Source organism: Protopterus annectens, chromosome 6.part0 (genome assembly GCF_019279795.1).
Source record: "Protopterus annectens isolate FY-2018-M chromosome 6.part0, PAN1.0, whole genome shotgun sequence".
NCBI classification, from domain to species: Eukaryota; Metazoa; Chordata; order Ceratodontiformes; family Protopteridae; genus Protopterus; species Protopterus annectens.
In genome coordinates, this window is record NC_056737.1 from 1,935,269,582 (window position 1) to 1,935,287,934 (window position 18,353).

At 39.2% G+C, this 18,353-nt stretch overlaps 1 protein-coding gene across 2 annotated transcripts in view; it reads right to left on the reverse strand.

Annotated features, from left to right (window-relative positions):
• Positions 1-16,083, reverse strand: part of DUSP19 (dual specificity phosphatase 19) — a 290,006-nt gene extending 273,923 nt beyond the window's left edge. The window contains exon 1 of one of the 2 annotated variants that reach the window (XM_044075242.1): positions 15,677-16,069. In XM_044075242.1, coding sequence (XP_043931177.1) covers positions 15,677-15,902 — 226 coding nt within the window. In that variant the 5' untranslated portion in view covers positions 15,903-16,069. Of the gene's footprint in view, positions 1-15,676 lie in introns of both variants that reach the window. The other variant, XM_044075244.1, reaches the window with a different exon arrangement.
• Positions 16,084-18,353: the final 2,270 nt, after the last annotated feature.

Below are 18,353 nucleotides of genomic sequence, written 5' to 3' on the forward strand. Positions count from 1 at the left end.
CCATACAAGGCAGCTTTTGAACTCTCAAGTACATAATGTCTACAACTTTTTTATTTACTGTTCGTAAACCAGCTTTAAGGTGTTTACTATATCAACTTGTATACACAAGATACCTGGTAATAAACAAAAGAGCTGGGAAGAAACAGAGGTGGGAGAGAGACAGAGAAGTTAATGACATTACCACAAAGTACAAGCTATCACAAAAATGAAAAAAAAAAATGATAAAAAAGACGGGCGTTATAAGTCTGTTTTTAGAGTAGACAAGTTTTAGTCAACATATCTAATCTTCGGTGTTACCTGAAGCAATGTTCACTATTTATCTAGCTGTAGAGCTCATTTTGTTTGTTTTTTTTAATTAAATGCATACGAAATTGGTACAGCAAACCTGAGACACTGTTTGCTTTTGAAATGTATCATCCAAACTGAAATGCTATATACCATGTGCCAGGATTTTGTTAACCAAGCTCCTATACTGTAATCCTGTTAATTTAAATAAACATGTTAGGTTGCAGACTGTACAAAATGCTGTACATTATACTCACAGAATTAAACAAAGTGCATAAGAATTGTATTTCACTGCAAACTGCTGAAATAGTGATTGTGACTAACACAGGACAACACACTCTGTCATGGAGAAAGCACTCCTACTTCAACCACAACCCTCTTTTAATATCTCTTATCCTTCCAGTTCTCAATACTCAAAGCCCTCTAGACCTCAACATAAACACCCATTTTTAACTACATGCTGCTTTGTTAATCTCAGATTCTCCATATATCTCTTTGTTCTACTTCAGAATTATCACATCTAAGGACATCTACCCTCTGCATGAGCAGATTAAACTTGATAGCACTCCCCCCATACAGATAACCTTCACCCATGGTTTTATTTAACACTGTAGAGAGAACATCATAACTCCACTGAAACACATCTACAATCTGTGTGTTACACTTAATAATATGCCTAATACCTGAAAAATGCCACTGTAAAACCTCTAAGAAACCCTATCCCTCCGATCCATCAGACTTTTGACCCATTTCTATTCTCCCTACCCTAGGAAAGATTCCGGAAAAAAATTACTTTACTGCAACTCACTCAATACATCAACCAATATCACCTTCTCTCTCAAAGTCAGCATGACTTCTGGTCAAAACGCAGTATATCCACAGATATCCCGACATTCAGCGACAACGTTCTTCTTGGAATGGACAAGAGCCTAACTACTAGTGACATTTTTATTGACCTCACCAGGACCTTTGACCATGTCGACCACTAAATTCTTGTAGACAGTTTCACTCAACAGGCATTAATGATGACACACTGCCCTGGTTCAAAAACTACCTCTTCTTAGTAAATTTCAACTTATCAACTTTTCCATCAGTCCCGCTGCAGAAAGGTGGCCCCAAGCATCTATTCTGTCACCTCTCCTCTTTTCTATCTACATTAACAAACTTTCTTTTGGCTTACCCCACCTTCCTCTCCTGCTTTATGCTGATGACATTATCCCATTCCACTCCAACCACTGTCTCTTCTCTTAAACTCGAACTTCAGGCCGATATTCATGCCCTCATTCACTGGGTCAATGATAAGCAATTACTGCTAAACTACTCTAAAACAAAACGTTTGCAATTTGGCACTAGGTAAAAGCTTACTTCTATCTCCAGATCACTGAAAATCCTCAGTCATTTTAACAGCATTGAAAATATCACCCATTCCTAAATTTCCAACACCACCTGGACTACACACACACCAAAATCAACGTTCTCCTATTCTGGGCTAATAGGATATTCCCTTTTCTATTCAGATCCTGTAACATGCCATAGGTAAAGGTATATTACCGACTCAGCTAGAATATAGTCTCCTCCTAAATTCTCCAGCCTCCAAAAGAGATGTAACCACCATTCAGTACATCTCATTCTCTTCACAAGAAAGGAACACCACTGCAAAACAATGAAACTACTAAATGGCTACCTGTGAAACAATGTGCTGAGTTTGTATTTGCCTCACAACTATTTATATATATGAAGAACAACACCTTACTTCACTAGCCTCCAGACTATAGACTATTCACAGATACACCAACGTACAGCCTTAGACATCTTAACCACTCATGTCTTCTCCTCCAAACCCCCCAAACTAGGCTTCATTTCAAAGACCATTTTTTAAAGGACATTCCTCTTACCCGATTTTCGGATCAGAAATAAAAGCACTTTTCAAAACTCTAGGAAATGCAAATGCTATCTCTCTGGTTATTTAATTTAACATCTTCATTCCTTTCTTCCCTCTACATACCTTTCTCTGACTATAATTGTGATTCTTTCAGCATGCTAACTCTGATTTCCTCTCTGTATATCATGCATGTATATATTGTGTTTTGTCAGTCACTCTGTATATAATATCATTATCTGTTGACTTTATACCCTCAAGCCAACTATGGTATTCACTTTGTATACAATATACTTACACATAGCATTTTATCATTCAATCTGTATATGTCACGCATCTATAGTGTTTACACTAGGCAGCGACTGAAACAGGTCCAATGAGATTCTACCCCAGTTAACAAATTCAAAATAAAATTTGTTACATTGTATCACTCTTGCTCTTTTAGGCTAGATAGCCTGCTCTTCCTAATCCCAAAACTGTGAATCTTTTTGTTGTCAGATTAGTTTATACAATGTTATTCTAAGGTTGTTGGACTAGGAAATCTATGCTCAAATACCACCACTGGTTTTCTTAGTGTTGGATGCTACCACGTATACCATTTCTAACCTTCTATTCCACTCACCCTTAACAGCAACCATCTTTAAGCATTTAATGTTTTAATTTAAAATCATTGTCAAAAACTACACATCTCAGTGCAGACACCCTCTCCCCCAACTAACATGATTCTGCCTACATTTTGTTTATACTATGACTTCAACGGCACAACAGCAATCCAAAACATGCAGCAGTCATGCAATAAGAAAATCTCATGTGGCACCACAAAGTAAGCTACTTAACCATGTTGCTGAATGAAACAAATGCAACAAGCAACTCAAGATAACTTTGCACCCTATTAACTCAAAATGACATCACACACACACCAAAATCCATGTGATATTCCCAGTATGCTGGTCATCTCTGTAAGGATTTAAAATAACTGTAAATGATAGTTTGCAGCTTCTGAGTAGTGATTCATAAGTGTTCCCATCAAAAAAGTAATTTCTGTAAATCATCAATGTTATAAAATTCTGGTGTTTCCATCATTCTGAAGAGTGTATATTTTATTCCAGTGAGAAAGGAAAGTACTGCTATTGTCCAGGAGATACAAGCAGGCTACTTCACATTTCCTTTCTATCTTTTGCATGGCCCGTAGCTGTAGCAGATACTAACTCTGCAAAAGAAAGCAGACCCTGCGGTCATAACTTCAACAGTGACTTCAACACATTCCTGAAACTTAAAAAATGCAATAAAAGGAGATGTGAGCAAGCAGTCCTCTGTGTCAAAAAACACCTCTTAGAACCCTGAGCAAGCCTTGACAGACAGACAGATTTAAAAGGCTATTGGCACGTTCTCGTACAAGTACTCAAACCAAATGATTCAATACATAAGAGAGAGTGGGTAAAGGTCGGGTTGCATGGCTTTGCAGACCTCTGGCCCCAGCAATGTCTAGCAAGTTATGGCACAGCCCCATTATCTGCTAATTTTTCTGTTGTTGTATCTGCAGGTCCATGAACAGAGCAGTTTTTTCTTTGGCTCGTCAATTTACCAGGCAAGTACTTTAGCAAACTGATATGCACTAAGCCAGCCATCCACACCAAACTTGACAGCTAACTGGTTTCTAGGGAAAACTGGGATGTCACATCACGGCATTCTCCTCTTATAGGCATATATTCAGTGGTGGAGAAAATAAAGACAGTCAGACAAAGAGAGTATATTTTTATTCCCTGGACCAAGTAGTTTTAAGTTCTGTCAACTTTTGTAACAAATATACCAGATGAGTGAGACAGAAAAATATTTAAAAATGCAGTCCTCAGACATGGGAATGCAGTCTGGATGCCTTGTGAAGTCTGTTTGCCTGGTCTGCATGTTGAAAAAAATTGTCTGTAGAAAAGTCAACATCCATATAAGCTACTTAATACACACACAGTGAATGAAACTGTAGATTCACTTAAGAACCTGAGTATATGGATAGATATGCTGCAGGTGGATTGGACACACAAAAAAAAAAATTGGTCCTAGGCGTGAGTGTATGTGTCCCTTCTGTGTAAGGTTGGCTGGCAACTCGACACCGTAAAAAACTCCACTGCCAATCATGAGTGGACAGGTGATCTGCTGTGGCAACCCCTAACTGGGAAAAAGCTGAAAGAAGAAGTATATGGATAGATCCAGCTTTGAGTTTTTCTAATTATATCAACCAAATGGTTAATGATAGTTATAGTACTATAGTACTATACACTGTACAAAAAGATTTATAACTTCTAAGAAACCCGAAACAATGACATAATTGTTAGTTACATTAGACCCAAACTTGAATATGGAGCAAGAATAGAAAATGTATAAGAAAACAAGCATGAGTTAACTGGAAAGAATACAGTGGGAAAAAATTAAGTTATTCTGAAAGATTATCTGAACTTGTAGAGAGTTTCTTGTAGATGTTTAAGAGGAGACCATATTCAGGTATATAGGGCATTTACAGACAACTACCTCTGGGAATGTTCGGGGTTATCAAAAAGTAGTAGAGAATCATCAGACAAGCTATGTAGAAAATTCTGTAGGAATGAGAAGTGCACTAATTGGTTGGACAGAGTATCTGATGCATGGAATAGACTACGAATTTACATTAAAGCAAGCACTAGTTTAGATATTTTTACGAACAGTCTGGAGACTTATTATGGGAATAATTGTGCTGGTATACTTGGCAGGCTTGAATGGCATTACTGCTTCTGTACTTGAAATATCTTTGTATATGTATGTATGTATGGGCACACCAGCAGCAGTCAGTCAGTCAAGAATTAGCTAGATACTTGGGTATAAAATCTGCAAAAAAAAAAATTTAAAGAAAAAGTGCTGTTCTCATTTGATGTTTACCTTATGCTGAACATTTGCCTCTAAAACAAGTGTCGATGCTATATATAACTCTTGCCATGTTGTGCACATTAACAATGTATTACATTGGGCTATTTTATATTTTGCTCTTTGCCTTTCTGGCCTGGATCATACCTGAACAGAAGGCAGCCTCTGACCAGTCTACCCACCTGATTAAAAAAAAACAAACAAATAGTCGGGCCTTCAGTTAAAGCTGGTACCCAAGGAATTTCAGCACACCCCAATAACCAGATTTAAATAACCATCTAGACACAAATTAAAGATCATCTTTAAAGTGACGAACGATATTTGCATACATCCTTGTGCATGAGAACACTTTATATAAAAATACAATTCTGTTTTTAAGCCCCTTTTTTAGAAAATTAATGTTTAAAAAGGTATCCGAACATGGAAGTGTAAGTTAGTCATACCGTATTTATGGCATAAATATTAATATGTAGGCAGGAAGCACGTATGTCACTTTCAGAGCCAGATCTAATTAGAATAGCTTAGCATGATTAAATACTTGTGAAACAATTGTTTAACATGCCGACCCGTAAAGTAAGTTTTTTGTCAAACTGTTAAATTTGTCAAAATGGCAATAAAATAATTGTTTCTTAAGTATTTAGTCACAGTAATATGCTGTAATTACAACTGGCCCCCAAAGTGACATACATGTCTCCTGCCGCCACATTAATATCAATACTGTAAATATGGCATGAGTGGCTTACACTTCTGTGTTCAGAAGCTTTCTTAAACATTAAATTACTTGGTTTGTGACAAATTTTTATTTTTACATAAAAGAGTGTTTGCATGCACAAAGATGCATGCAAACATTTTTTATGTAAAAATTAAGGTTCCTTTAGGGACTTTAAACATGACCTTTAAAAGGCTCAGTCATATAAACTGCTTATTAGTTATAATTACTACTATTACAGTTATACACCTTAATCAAATGGACCAGACTCTATAACCTGTGAAAGGTGAGCTAAACCAACTGCACTAAACAACCTTACAGTTATTCCATGAACTACAGACACAAGAAAGGAATCCAGGCACTTAGGATATAGCGATCAGTTTACATGTACAAATTCTGCTGAGGGAGTGACATTATCTTATGCAGCTCCTAAAAACTGGGACATAAAGTAATCCACAGAAGTATGACAGTAGTCTCCCTTAAAGCCAATCTTACTAAAGTATTTAACAAAGCAGGTACCTTGCTTAGTACCCATGTCAGTTCCTGTTTCCAATACACAGAGCGGTTAATAATGGAGGTGGAACATAAATAGAATCCAAATAGCACACAATGAAGACGCCTGTAGAAGCAACACCAAGCAAGACTACCTTCATTCCAAACCCAGTTTCCAATTTCCACATTTACTTTATACCTCCAACTATCGTTATTAGTAAAAGGGACTCCATGAGCAAGTCTTGAATAAATAATGAGGACCTATATCCATCACCTACAACGAACAATGCACATCTATAAATGTGGACCTTCAGAATTATCTTCAAATAAGAAAGGACAAGGAGCTCATGTCTCTCTCTTCTGAAGGTGAAAAATATTTTATTTAGTCTAAATACATCCCCTCAGTATACACAGACTAACCAGGAGGATATGCCATCTCAGTCTTCTGATTCTTTTCCCAAGATATTGTAATATGAGGCCATTTTGTAGTAGTTGTAAGAAAGACAGAGGTTAACAATGAAAATGTGAATGAATATTAAACTTAGTATAAACATTTTTCATAGGTTAATTTATACTGTGGCAGATGTATAAACTGACTAGCTAGTAAAAATAATGTTTCATGGAAGAGTTGTGAGGTTTTAAAATAGATACAGGGACCAATGTAACTGCAATATCCAGTGCTTCAAATTAGCGTTTTATCAAAGTGGCTCCAGTTGCATGAGGCAGAGACTGAAATTCGTGGCCCTGCAGACAAACTAAAGTGAACTGATACATTCCTAGCCATGTGTGAGTAGAACAGGCACCAAGTTTGAGTTTTGGGTTACATTTGCTAGATGGTCTGTATATAAATAATCTGCTCAGCAGAGATGTGACATGCAAGATGGGTGTAACTATTAAACAAAGTCAATATAGATATGTTTAGTGAAGCCAGCCTGGTTATCCGTGAACCAGTAAAAAGTGAATAAATACAATTAAAACCAAATGCTGCTCCATGGGGTAACTGGGAGAGGCTGCAGAGGTTGTAAAGGAACGGGAAGTGGTTGTGGAGGTTTGGGGGGAAACTGGGAGAGGTTGCAGTCACTGTTGGGGGAACTGGAAAAGACTGTGGAGATTTTAAGGAGAATTGGGAGAGGCTGTGGTGATTGTGAGGGGAACTGGGAGAGGCTGGGGATACTGTAGAGATATTGGGAGAGGTGTGGAGGATGTAAGAGAGATGATTAAGGAGACTGAAAATGTTGAATGTCAAAAGCAGTATATGTGCCAGGTAATCAACTTCTGCTGACATATTGTTCATAAATCCGATACTCAACCTATGTCAGAGACTGAAACTTAAGTAGCAGCTTATGTAATAAGCATAATAATGGCAGGGGCTGTAACCATCAAGAGACTAAAAAACTCAAACAAGCTAGTTAAGATTATGAGAGAGAAGTTATCCAATATGTATGTGATGGATGGCCAAATCACTGGAGTCAAACTAGAGAGCTCATACTGAAGTATAATATTGTCAAATGATGCACTACTACTACTACATCAAGACTTCTGCAATGTCTGTTCACTAGAAATAGGTGGATTAGAGTTCTCTCTGTGTGAAAACAGACAGATTATTTACAAAAGTCAGTAAAATTCAAAGATTTGGGCAAAATTCAATTACTAGCTAGTAATTATACTGGGGAACGCAAGTGAAAATCAACCAGAAAGACAGAAACTTTCCAGTTATTGAACAAAAAGCAGTTCAAGTTTCACCTTTAGGACAGCAAACAGTGTCCAGTAATTGAGACGAAAAATAAATTGAATAGACTCAGAGGTGATTACACAATGGAGGAATATATAATATTAAATTACAAATATCTGGGAAAATTAGAAGAAGCTTTAAAAGCTATTCACGTGAGTTGATAAAAACTGTAGAAATCAAAAAGTGAAATGAATGAAAAACTTATAAAAATAAGGTTTCTCAAGCAGACTAGTTTCAAAACACAAGAGAGTTAGAAAACAGAACATACAAATAAAGCTTGAGATTTTCTGCTACACCAGATAAACTGGGAGGAAGATGGTCTATTCATTTTATGAAAGCAGAGATAAACAATTGGTCTGGCATTCCAACGGCAGGATTTTTTAAGTGAAAAGGCACATCATTATGTGGATGCTCCAAATCTGGTCATAGGAAAGGCTTATATATGTAAAGATGCAATCATACCCACAAAAACAGCTCCTCCTGACAAAGCAGTGGTAGAAGAGAAAAATATTAAAACTGGGGACACCAAAATATTTGCTGAAAATGATTATTCACTGTGCCCCGGGCAAAAGAAAAGCAAGTTTATTCCAGCAATCAGGGAGTATTGACAGGAAGATGTGAAATTCAAGCTGCTATATCCATCTTTGTTTACAATGCTTCTCCTAGAAGATGAAAAACATATAAAAAAAACATGTATACAAATATATACATGTGCACACACACACACACACACACACACACACACACACACACACACACACACTTTATACAAGTCTAAACCTCAAAATGCACGCACTCAAGGCACTCCTCAGTATGGAGAAAATCGATATATGTCCAGTAACAGAAACCTGGTTTAAGGCTCCAGAGAACACCCCAACACTATGAAATACAAAAGGCGGGGGCGTATCCATATTCATCAAGGATACCCACACCTCCAGGTTAATGGCACAGATGCTTCAGAGATCATCCACGTGCAACTAACAATGGGCAAAACTGCAATTCAAACTGTAGCTTGCTACAAATCACCCACCATGTCCCAAGACCCCTATTCCGCATTTCTGGAAACACTGGGAAACATAAAGGTCCTACCAAACACCCTAATATTGGGTGATTTCAATTACCCAAACATTAACTGGGAGAACTACTGAAGTACTAACTCCCTTGCCCAACATTTCCTAGAATTTATAAACTCAAACGCCCTGGTTCAACTGGTCAACACTCCCAACAGAGGTGACAACATATTGGACCTGGTCATCACCAACATGGGCGACCGGTGTTCCACACTGGAGGTCAACCATCACAGATGCACAGGTGAAAGCTGCCCTCTCCAAAGCAAAAAACACAGCATCTATGGGACCGGACGGTGTCCCAGGCTGTGTCTTACATGAGCTCCAAGAAGAACTGAACCCTCACATTAAGTCACTGTTCAAACTTAGCCTTACTACAGGACATTTACCCAAAGAATGGTGTACAGCTACAGTGGTCCCACTCCACAAAGGTGGTGCCACAACGGACCCCAGAAACTATCACCCCATAAGCCTGACTAGTCTGGTCTGTAAATCTATGGAGCATATTATCATGGAACTCATAAATAAAGACATTGGGAGCCTCCAGACACTGGACCCTACCCAATTCAGCTTTGTTAAGGGCAGATCTTGCCTCTTAAACCTAGTTGACTTCCTTGAAACAGTTACCAAAGCCATAGATGAGGGCAAGGAAGTCCACACAGCCTACCTGGACCTCGCAAAAGCCTTCAACAAAATACCCCACTCGGGCATCATAAATAAGCTTACCAGCTTAAATATCAACCCCTATAATCACAAGATGGGTTGCAAACTGGCTCAGAGATAGAACCCACATGGTCAGAATCGCAGGTGCCATGTCCGAATCCAAACCAGTTACAAGTGGCGTCCCACAGGGCTCAGTTCTGGGACCTCTCTTGTTGAGTATATATTTCTCCGAGGTTCAGGCTAACACGGGGGGATTATGGCTTACGAAGTTCGCAGATGACTGCAAACTGGGGGCCATAATCGAATCTCCAGCTGACACAAGCATCCTCCAAAAGGGTCTCACAGAGATGGATGTTTGGTGCCAGAGCCACGGCCTCAAGCTAAATGCTAAAAAGTGCATAGTCATCCCCTTTGGGAAAAACAAGGTGCCCACAAATTACCACATAAGTGGTAATCCATTAAGTACGGAAGAAGTAATTAGAGATTTGGGGACCAACGTAGATCGTAATCTCTCCTTTGATAATCACATTGCCAAAGTGGTCAGAAAAACCTTCTATATAGCCCACCTTATCACGAAACGGTTCGCATCTAGATCAAGAGAGGTCATTGTGCCCCTCTACTCGTCACTCATCAGGCCCATAATTTAATACAATGCCCCTTTTGGGATGTACTTTACCCGACACCTGCAGCAACTGGAGAGACCCCAAAAGTACCTCACCAAGAGGATCATGGGCTACAAACAGATGTCCTATGCAGCTCGACTAAAGAAACTCCAGCTCTACTCAGTTGCTTACCGCCTATTGAGAGGCGATCTATGCCGGACGTACAAAGCCATGTCAAACCCAGAATTAATGGACATGCTCCACCTCAAAAAATCCAAGTCCCTTAGAGCTACATGCTCCAGGGACCCAAACCTCAGCACAAAAATAAATAGGACATGCTAGAGGGATAGATTAATTTCCCAGAGGCTTCCCTCACTCTGGAATAGAATCCCAATTCTTGTTAGACATAGCCCCTCGCTGACCCTCTTCAAGCGAAATCTGGATGCGTGGATGGGAAATCGCAAATTCACCCCTGGGATCTCTTCTGTGTCCCTGCTAGACAAAGGCACAGTAAACTAATCTTAAAAGGGTACCTTCTGTGACCTACTTTACAGAGGCACAGTAGGCTAATCTAATAAGGAGGCAGAAGCCAAATACACCCTGGCTAGGCTTATAAATGCCCTAGGGCAGATAGCCTAGTATCTACCTATGAACCCCTCGCTGGTTAGATCTGACCATAAACAAATCACTTTGGATATCCACATTCCGCCCCCACCCCTGGACAAGGAAACCACTGTGAAAAACTTCTCAAAAGCAAACTTCACGTTACTGGAGACAGAGGTGGAAAATTTCAAAACCCCCATGCTGAAGGATAATGCTGTCCAAGCTGCAAAATCGTTTACTAATGCATTCTATAGGCACCTACAAGAATGCATGGATCGTGCCATCCCAAGCAAAACCAAGACTCACTCCTCCAAGAAAAGGAAACCAGTCTGGTGGACTCCTGCCATAAACAAGCTATACAATAGAAGGAGGAAACTAGTACAGAAAAGAGTAACAATCCCAAGAAGGGAAGACATCCCTGAACAATATCAGCAAGAAACTACGATCCCTCATAAAATCATCCAAGGCGACCTTTGAAAGAAAAATTGCCAAGGACTCCAAAGATAACCACAAGTCATTCTTTAGCTATGTCAAGAATCTAAGTAGCAATGCTCAGATCTGCTCGGAGTTAGTGCAGAATGGCACAAAATACACTGAACCGACAGATAATCGCAAACTTCCTGGCAGACAGGTTCAGCTCAAATTTCACCCCCTTCTCACACCCAAAAGGGCCCATAACCATACCAGAAGAATGTAGAGTCCCTGAAATCACAGACCCTCAGGTTAAAACAGCCCTTTCCAAAGCCAAAAACACAGCATCAATGGGACCAGACGGTTTCCCAGGCTGCGTCCTACATGAGCTCAAAGACGAACTAACCCCTCACCTAAACACACTGTTTAAACTCAGCCTGTCCACAGGCTACGTACCCACAGAGTGGTGCACAGCAATGGTTATTCCGCTCCACAAAGGTGAAGCCACAACAGACCCCGGGAACTATCGCCCTATAAGCCTGACTAGCTTGGTCTGCAAGGCTATGGAACGCATCATCATGGAACTCATTAACAGAGACACTGGGAACCTCCAAACACTGGACCCTACCCAGTTCGGCTTTGTTATGGGCAGATCATACCTCCTAAACCTGGTGGACTTATTTGAGACAGTTACCAAGGCTATAAGATGAGGGAAAGGTGGTACACACAGCCTACATAGACCTCGCTACAGCCTTCAACACCATTCCCCATTCTGGTATTATAGACAAGCTCACCAGCCTGAACATAAACCCCTACATCACAAGATGGGTTGCCAACTGGCTCATGGACAGAACCCACATGGTAAGAGTTGCGGGAGCTAGGTTCGACTCTAAACCGGTTACAAGTGGTGTTCCCCAGGGCTCAGTCCTAGGACCCCTCCTGTTCGGCATATACTTCTCAGAGGTACAGGCAAGTACAGGAGGACTATGGCTGACCAAGTTTGCAGACGACTGCAAACTAGGGGCTATAGTTGACTCTCAGGCTGACACAGACATCCTCCAAAAGGGTCTCACTTAGACGGATACCTGGTGTCAAACTCATGGCCTCCAGCTAAATACCAAAAACTGCATAGTCATCTCCTTTGGAAAAAACAAAGTACCCGCAAATTACCACATAGGTGGTAGTCCCCTAAATACAGAAGACATAATAAGGGATCTGGGGACCCAAGTAGATAGTAATCTCACCTTTGATAATCACATTGCCAAAGTGATTAGAAAATCCTTCTACGTGGCCCACCTAATCACAAAAGGGTTCGCATCCAGATCAAAAGAGGTCATTGTGCCCCTCTACTCATCACTCATCAGACCCATCATAGAGTACAATGCCCCATTTGGGATGTACCTTACAAGACACTTGCAACAGCTAGAAAGACCACAGAACTACCTCACCAAGAGGATTACTGGCCTCAAACAGATGCCCTATGCAGCCCGACTAAAGAAACTCCAGCTGTACTCGGTTGCATACCGCCTACTCAGAGGTGATCTCTGCCTGACATACAAGGCCATGTCCAACCCAGAATTGATGGACATTCTCCACCTAAAGAAAACCTTATCCCCTCGAGCCACACGCTCTAGGGATCTAAACCTAACCACAACAACAAATAGTACGTGCTGGAGGGATAGATTCCTGTCCCAGAGAATTCCCATACCCTGAAACAAACTACCTATCTATATCAAACAAAGCTCCTCATTAGCACTCTTCAAGAAAAATCTTGATGATTGGATGGGAGATAGAAAATTCACCCCAGGGATCACTTCTGTGGCTCTGCTCGACAGGGGCACAGGAAAATAATTTTCTTGGGTGGCAAAAGCCAGGGTAACTTTTTGGCTAGGCTTACATAGGCCCTAGGGCCAATAGCCTAGTACCTACCTGTGTGTGTGTGTGTGTGTGTGTGTGTGTGTGTGTGTGTGTGTGTGTGTGTGTGTGTGTGTACACGTATATATGTAGACAGATTTTTTTTTTTTAATTCCTGGATAGGTTGTCACTTGTGGAATTCTGTCACAGGGCTCTGTTTATACTTCAGCAGCTGTTCCCATGAAGTACTGAAAAGAAGAGTAAGGGTACACTGTAGCACACACAGGAAGCTCAACAAGGTGGGAGATGGGACAAGCACATTCCTACTCAGCATACTTAAATAAATAAAAGCACATAAATATAGCAAAAAGAAGCTCCCTCACAATAAGCAATTATCCTTATGGTCGGCCCTGAGAGCAAGTGATACATTTTATACTAGCGTTATACACATAGAAAGCCAACAGTTTAACACATTTTTTTTTTTTTTAATTAAGACTGCATTTCAAGAAGAAAGAAGTTTATAACATTAACATCTGACATTAATGTTGGTTTAACAGATCTGTGGCAATTACTAACATCTACTTTACAGCACACAAAGGAAAACACTTTAAGACAAGACTAGGTATGCTCCTGAAAAACACAATAAACTGAAAAAAAATGTCCTGTGTGAAAAAGAAAAGGAAGTTAGACTTATTTCTCAGGCATGCCTCTCAACCTCTAAATTAAAAAAAAGCGTAAAATAAAGGGGAAGTGCAAAGGCCCCAAAAATAGAAATATACCTCAAATATTGCTCTTATAAACATGGAAAGGTTTTGCATTGTCATACATACTGTAAAAGATATGAAGTCTGAAATCCATGTCTATCATTATGTAGTGTTTTTAATCCTCAATGATTTGACAGAAAACCTCAAATTAAGACGAATAAGACAAAAATGCAAGGCACAAATATGGCCATTCTGCAAATCTCTAAATAGTTGAGAGGTATATGTTCATATAGGTGAGACTACAGCTGTCCAAATGCTTTTATTCTCCAAACACACCCCAGCCAAAGAAGTAATAACACTCTAACTCTACCAATAACTTGCCAAGCCGAAGACACCAGGTTCTGATTCTGTGGAGTCTGTTTTATTTGAAAGAGCTCAATGAGCTGCGATAAAATGTGCACCAGAGAAAGTTACATTTTGAACTTGTTTTCACTACCTGTAAAATTGATTAAGACTGGAAACAGCCTGTAAGCACAGCAAAAAAAAAAAAAAACTTCCTTCTCTGAAAAAACAAACTACACAACAATATCACTATCTGATTCCTACACAGATGGTCAACACTTCAAAAGTGCAGCAACTCCATATCATCCCAACTCCTGCCTCCAACATCACTGTCATAGAATGTCTCACTACCCTAAAAGGTACAAAAAGTCACAGCTACTGCCTAACATTTTTGCTGGTAAACTAAGCTTTCAGCAAATAACCACTGTCAATGTCTAATTTGATCCTTGACAGTTTTACTACCACAAAAGCTACTTTTCAATAACTTAAATAAAGCAGCCTTCTTTAGAAACATCAGGGTATGTGGTTTACCTTGTATGGCAATACTACCTGAATGTGTAACTTGAGAACTGCTTGAAGAAGAGTCCTTTAACCTCAAGCTGAAACAAACCTTGAGTATTGTTTGCAGAAACTTAAGTTGTTCTATAAATAATTTATACAACAACTTGTGTAATGTCAGGATTCTTGGATTATGTTTGTTGTGCATGCGTTAAAGACAATTCACTGTTGGCAAACACATTATGAATGCACTCAAATCAACCCTTCTGGGACAGATGCAATCAAACCACCTCAAAAGCTATTGCACACATAGCTCGAAACCTCTTACCTACAGAATTACGGGCAAATCCAGAAATAATCAGGGTCAATTAGGGGCACGTTTTAAAAGTTTACAACTATTAACTTGAAAAGAACACATAATATGATAATGTGAACTGGCATGCATTTTTCTGTACTAAAGGAAGTCTATATTTGTAATTATTATATATTATCTACAACATTTTCGTCCAACATCACCAGTTTTAGGAGGGACAGATCAAAATGTTGAGGTCAAAATCAGGGATATTTTACCTATAAACATCATCTTCAGAGATCTCAAAAATTTCTTCTGCTTAACTAAACTCCCATAGCAAAACTAATAAACTTATAATCTACTTCACGTCATTCCACAATGTTGATGAGGATCTAAAAATTGAATGAAGTTCAAAAAAATTCAGCAAATGTCAGATTCTGTTAAGGGCACCTACAAAACAAGATGATTATTTAACACCATCTAGGAGCACACTGCTGTCAAACGTGAAAATTGCATTAAGTCAGTCATACGGAGTACAATGAATACATCTGTCTGAAGCACACACATTACTAACTGCATTCAGAAACGGGGACAAATTCAGTCTGTAAATGGAGGGAGGGAGTGGGAAAAACAAACACACACACAGCTCACCTAATAAAAGCCACGGTCTGATTTCTCCAACCTGCAGATCAAGACTCAAGTCCTGCACATATCCACAGGCACCATCAGCTCGACCATCTGTCTCCACAACCACATGCATCCGTGAGTCCTTCCAAGTTTCGATAATTCTTTTTCCAGTTAACGTTGTTACCCGGGTGCATTGTTTTTTGAGGTTATTCTTTGAGAAAGCTTTAATTTCCTGCGCAAGAGAGTGCATTACATGTGCAGCTTGCAAGCACCAAGAAGAAAAAAAAATTAAACACTGACGAATATTAGCACTTCCAAAACGTACCCTATCAACAACTTACTGCAGTACAACTACTGAACATCTCTAATACTGTATATCATCAACGAAACAAATAACAGGAGACACTACCTACTACTTGTGAGGTTAAGTGTGGCCACCTCGTGGTAAGGAGGGGCATTCTGCAAAAATCGATTTATCTGTTCTTTAGCCAGTACAACGCTGAGCCAGGTCGTAACTCCCAACCTCCAAACGCAAGTAGTATGCAGAAAGCTAAATATAACGGGGAGCAAAGACTGAAAATCAGGCACTAGGGTTGCCACCTTTTCAAATGCCCAAAGTGGGACATTTTTGGTACAAACATCAGATTTTGCAGGCCGAAACATACCCACGGCCAGTACAAAGGACAGAACTTCACATTTTTGCCTAAATAAAAGCTTATTCTTGTAGATTTTAGTTGCTTATTCTGTTTCTTATAACACTTAGGTGTTTCAGATACAGAATAACTGTTTTAGGCAACTATTACATAAAATATAGGAAATAATTTTGTCCTAAAATCTCAGGACATTTGCCATTTTTACAACTCTTTTGCAGGACAGAACTCCCCAAAGAGGGACTGCCCCTCGCAAATTGGGACAGGTGGTAACCCTATCAGGCACATGTTTTCAGTCTTGATGTTATAAACTTAGGCAGTTGCTAGAGTAACAGCTTTTGCATTAGCATGAAGTTCGTGAAGGAAATGAAGTAATATTCAAATATGTAGTATTATTTAATGATTTCAGTCCTTAGTTATTTGCTAGAAACCACGCATTTTACGAGGAATAAGCTAAAAAATAGGCAAAATGTGGGCATACCGCGGAAAATCTGGACAGTTAAGGTATGAATTACAGGTGGAACTTTTTCAGGTTCTGCTGGGGTGCATAAGCATTAAAACTGCATACACTAAATTCAAACACAAGTAGTGAAATAGGAAGAAAGAAATACAAAAAGTTCAGAGGATAGATTATAAAACATATTTACATTATAATTAGATAGATAACTTCACTCCAACACTAAACATCTATATACAATCTACCCTAAATACAAAATATCTTAAAAACAGCTCATTTTAACTTCTGTAGGAGAAATAATGAACTAGATTTTTAGAATCAGAATTTGCCTATCACAATACGTGTCCCAGCCATTAATAAAGGTGGTTCAGAGATAACTATCTTCTAACTCTTTAACCTAAATACCACCTAACAAAATAAAGAGGAAGTATGAAGCAGGAACTCAAAGTGGCAAGCAATGTGCTGTTTAGTACTTTGACTCCTTGCAAAGTTGCTTCCCCCTCTTCCACCTGGCTGTTAGGGAATGCCACTAAACTTTTTTACATTTTACTTTATGCATTTGCATTATCAGCTGTTCACACCATAAATGCTCACAGGTGAATACTCTTTGGTATACTCAAGTTCTAGCAGAACTAAATACACAGGTACACATCCTTGCATACCTCTCAGCTGTTCAGAATTTCACAGAATGTCTAGAAAATGACAAACATCAGTGAATATTGACCGTCACTCTTCTCCTTTAAACTATTTTTGCTTGCAGAGGGGCAAGATATTGTTAGTCAGAAATAAAGATCCTGTTAGGAGACTCAAAGCCAAACAACCTGAACCTTTCTAACCCTCACTCCCATTCTTGTAATGGATATTCTAAAAAAAAAAAAAGGATTTTTGTCCAAGTCATACCACTGCACACACATTTACTGCCACAAGAAAAATTAAAATAGGCTTTCCAAAGTACTGCAGATACATGATGGTCAACTGATAAGCAATTATCAACTAGAGTGCCTTGGTACCTTATGACTATGTCTGATTGGAGAAATATTTCACCTATATGGTATGAGAAAATGCTTCATCTGCCAGAATGAACTATGCTACATTATTTTATATTTAATTTGAGACCTTTGTACTTTGACCAATTATTAACATGGTCTAACCAATTGTGGAGTAATTGTTAGTGTAAGATCGAATAACAACACCCAATTTATAGTCATCTGCAAACTTAGATAACCGTAGGCCTGGACTGTTGATCTGAAGGTCTGAAAAATAGATGTGATATAGGAGATAGTCCTCCATGAGCCCTGTGGTACACCACTGGTGGGTCTATATTAAATAACTGAAGAGGCGTTTCAGCAAACACCTCTTCGCCGACACATAAACAGCGAATGCTGACATCAGCAATTTATTTCTCTGGGAAAGAAATCGCATGTCTAAAAACAAAAAAATCTTTAAAACATTACACACACCCCAACTAAATATACCAATTCAAAATCACACTACAGTGGAGAAAAGGGCAAACTTACAGGGATGGCCAAGCAATTTCTTTCCCAGGGAATGAAATTGCTGTTCTGAATGATCGAGCTTTAGTGTGTTCGTTCAT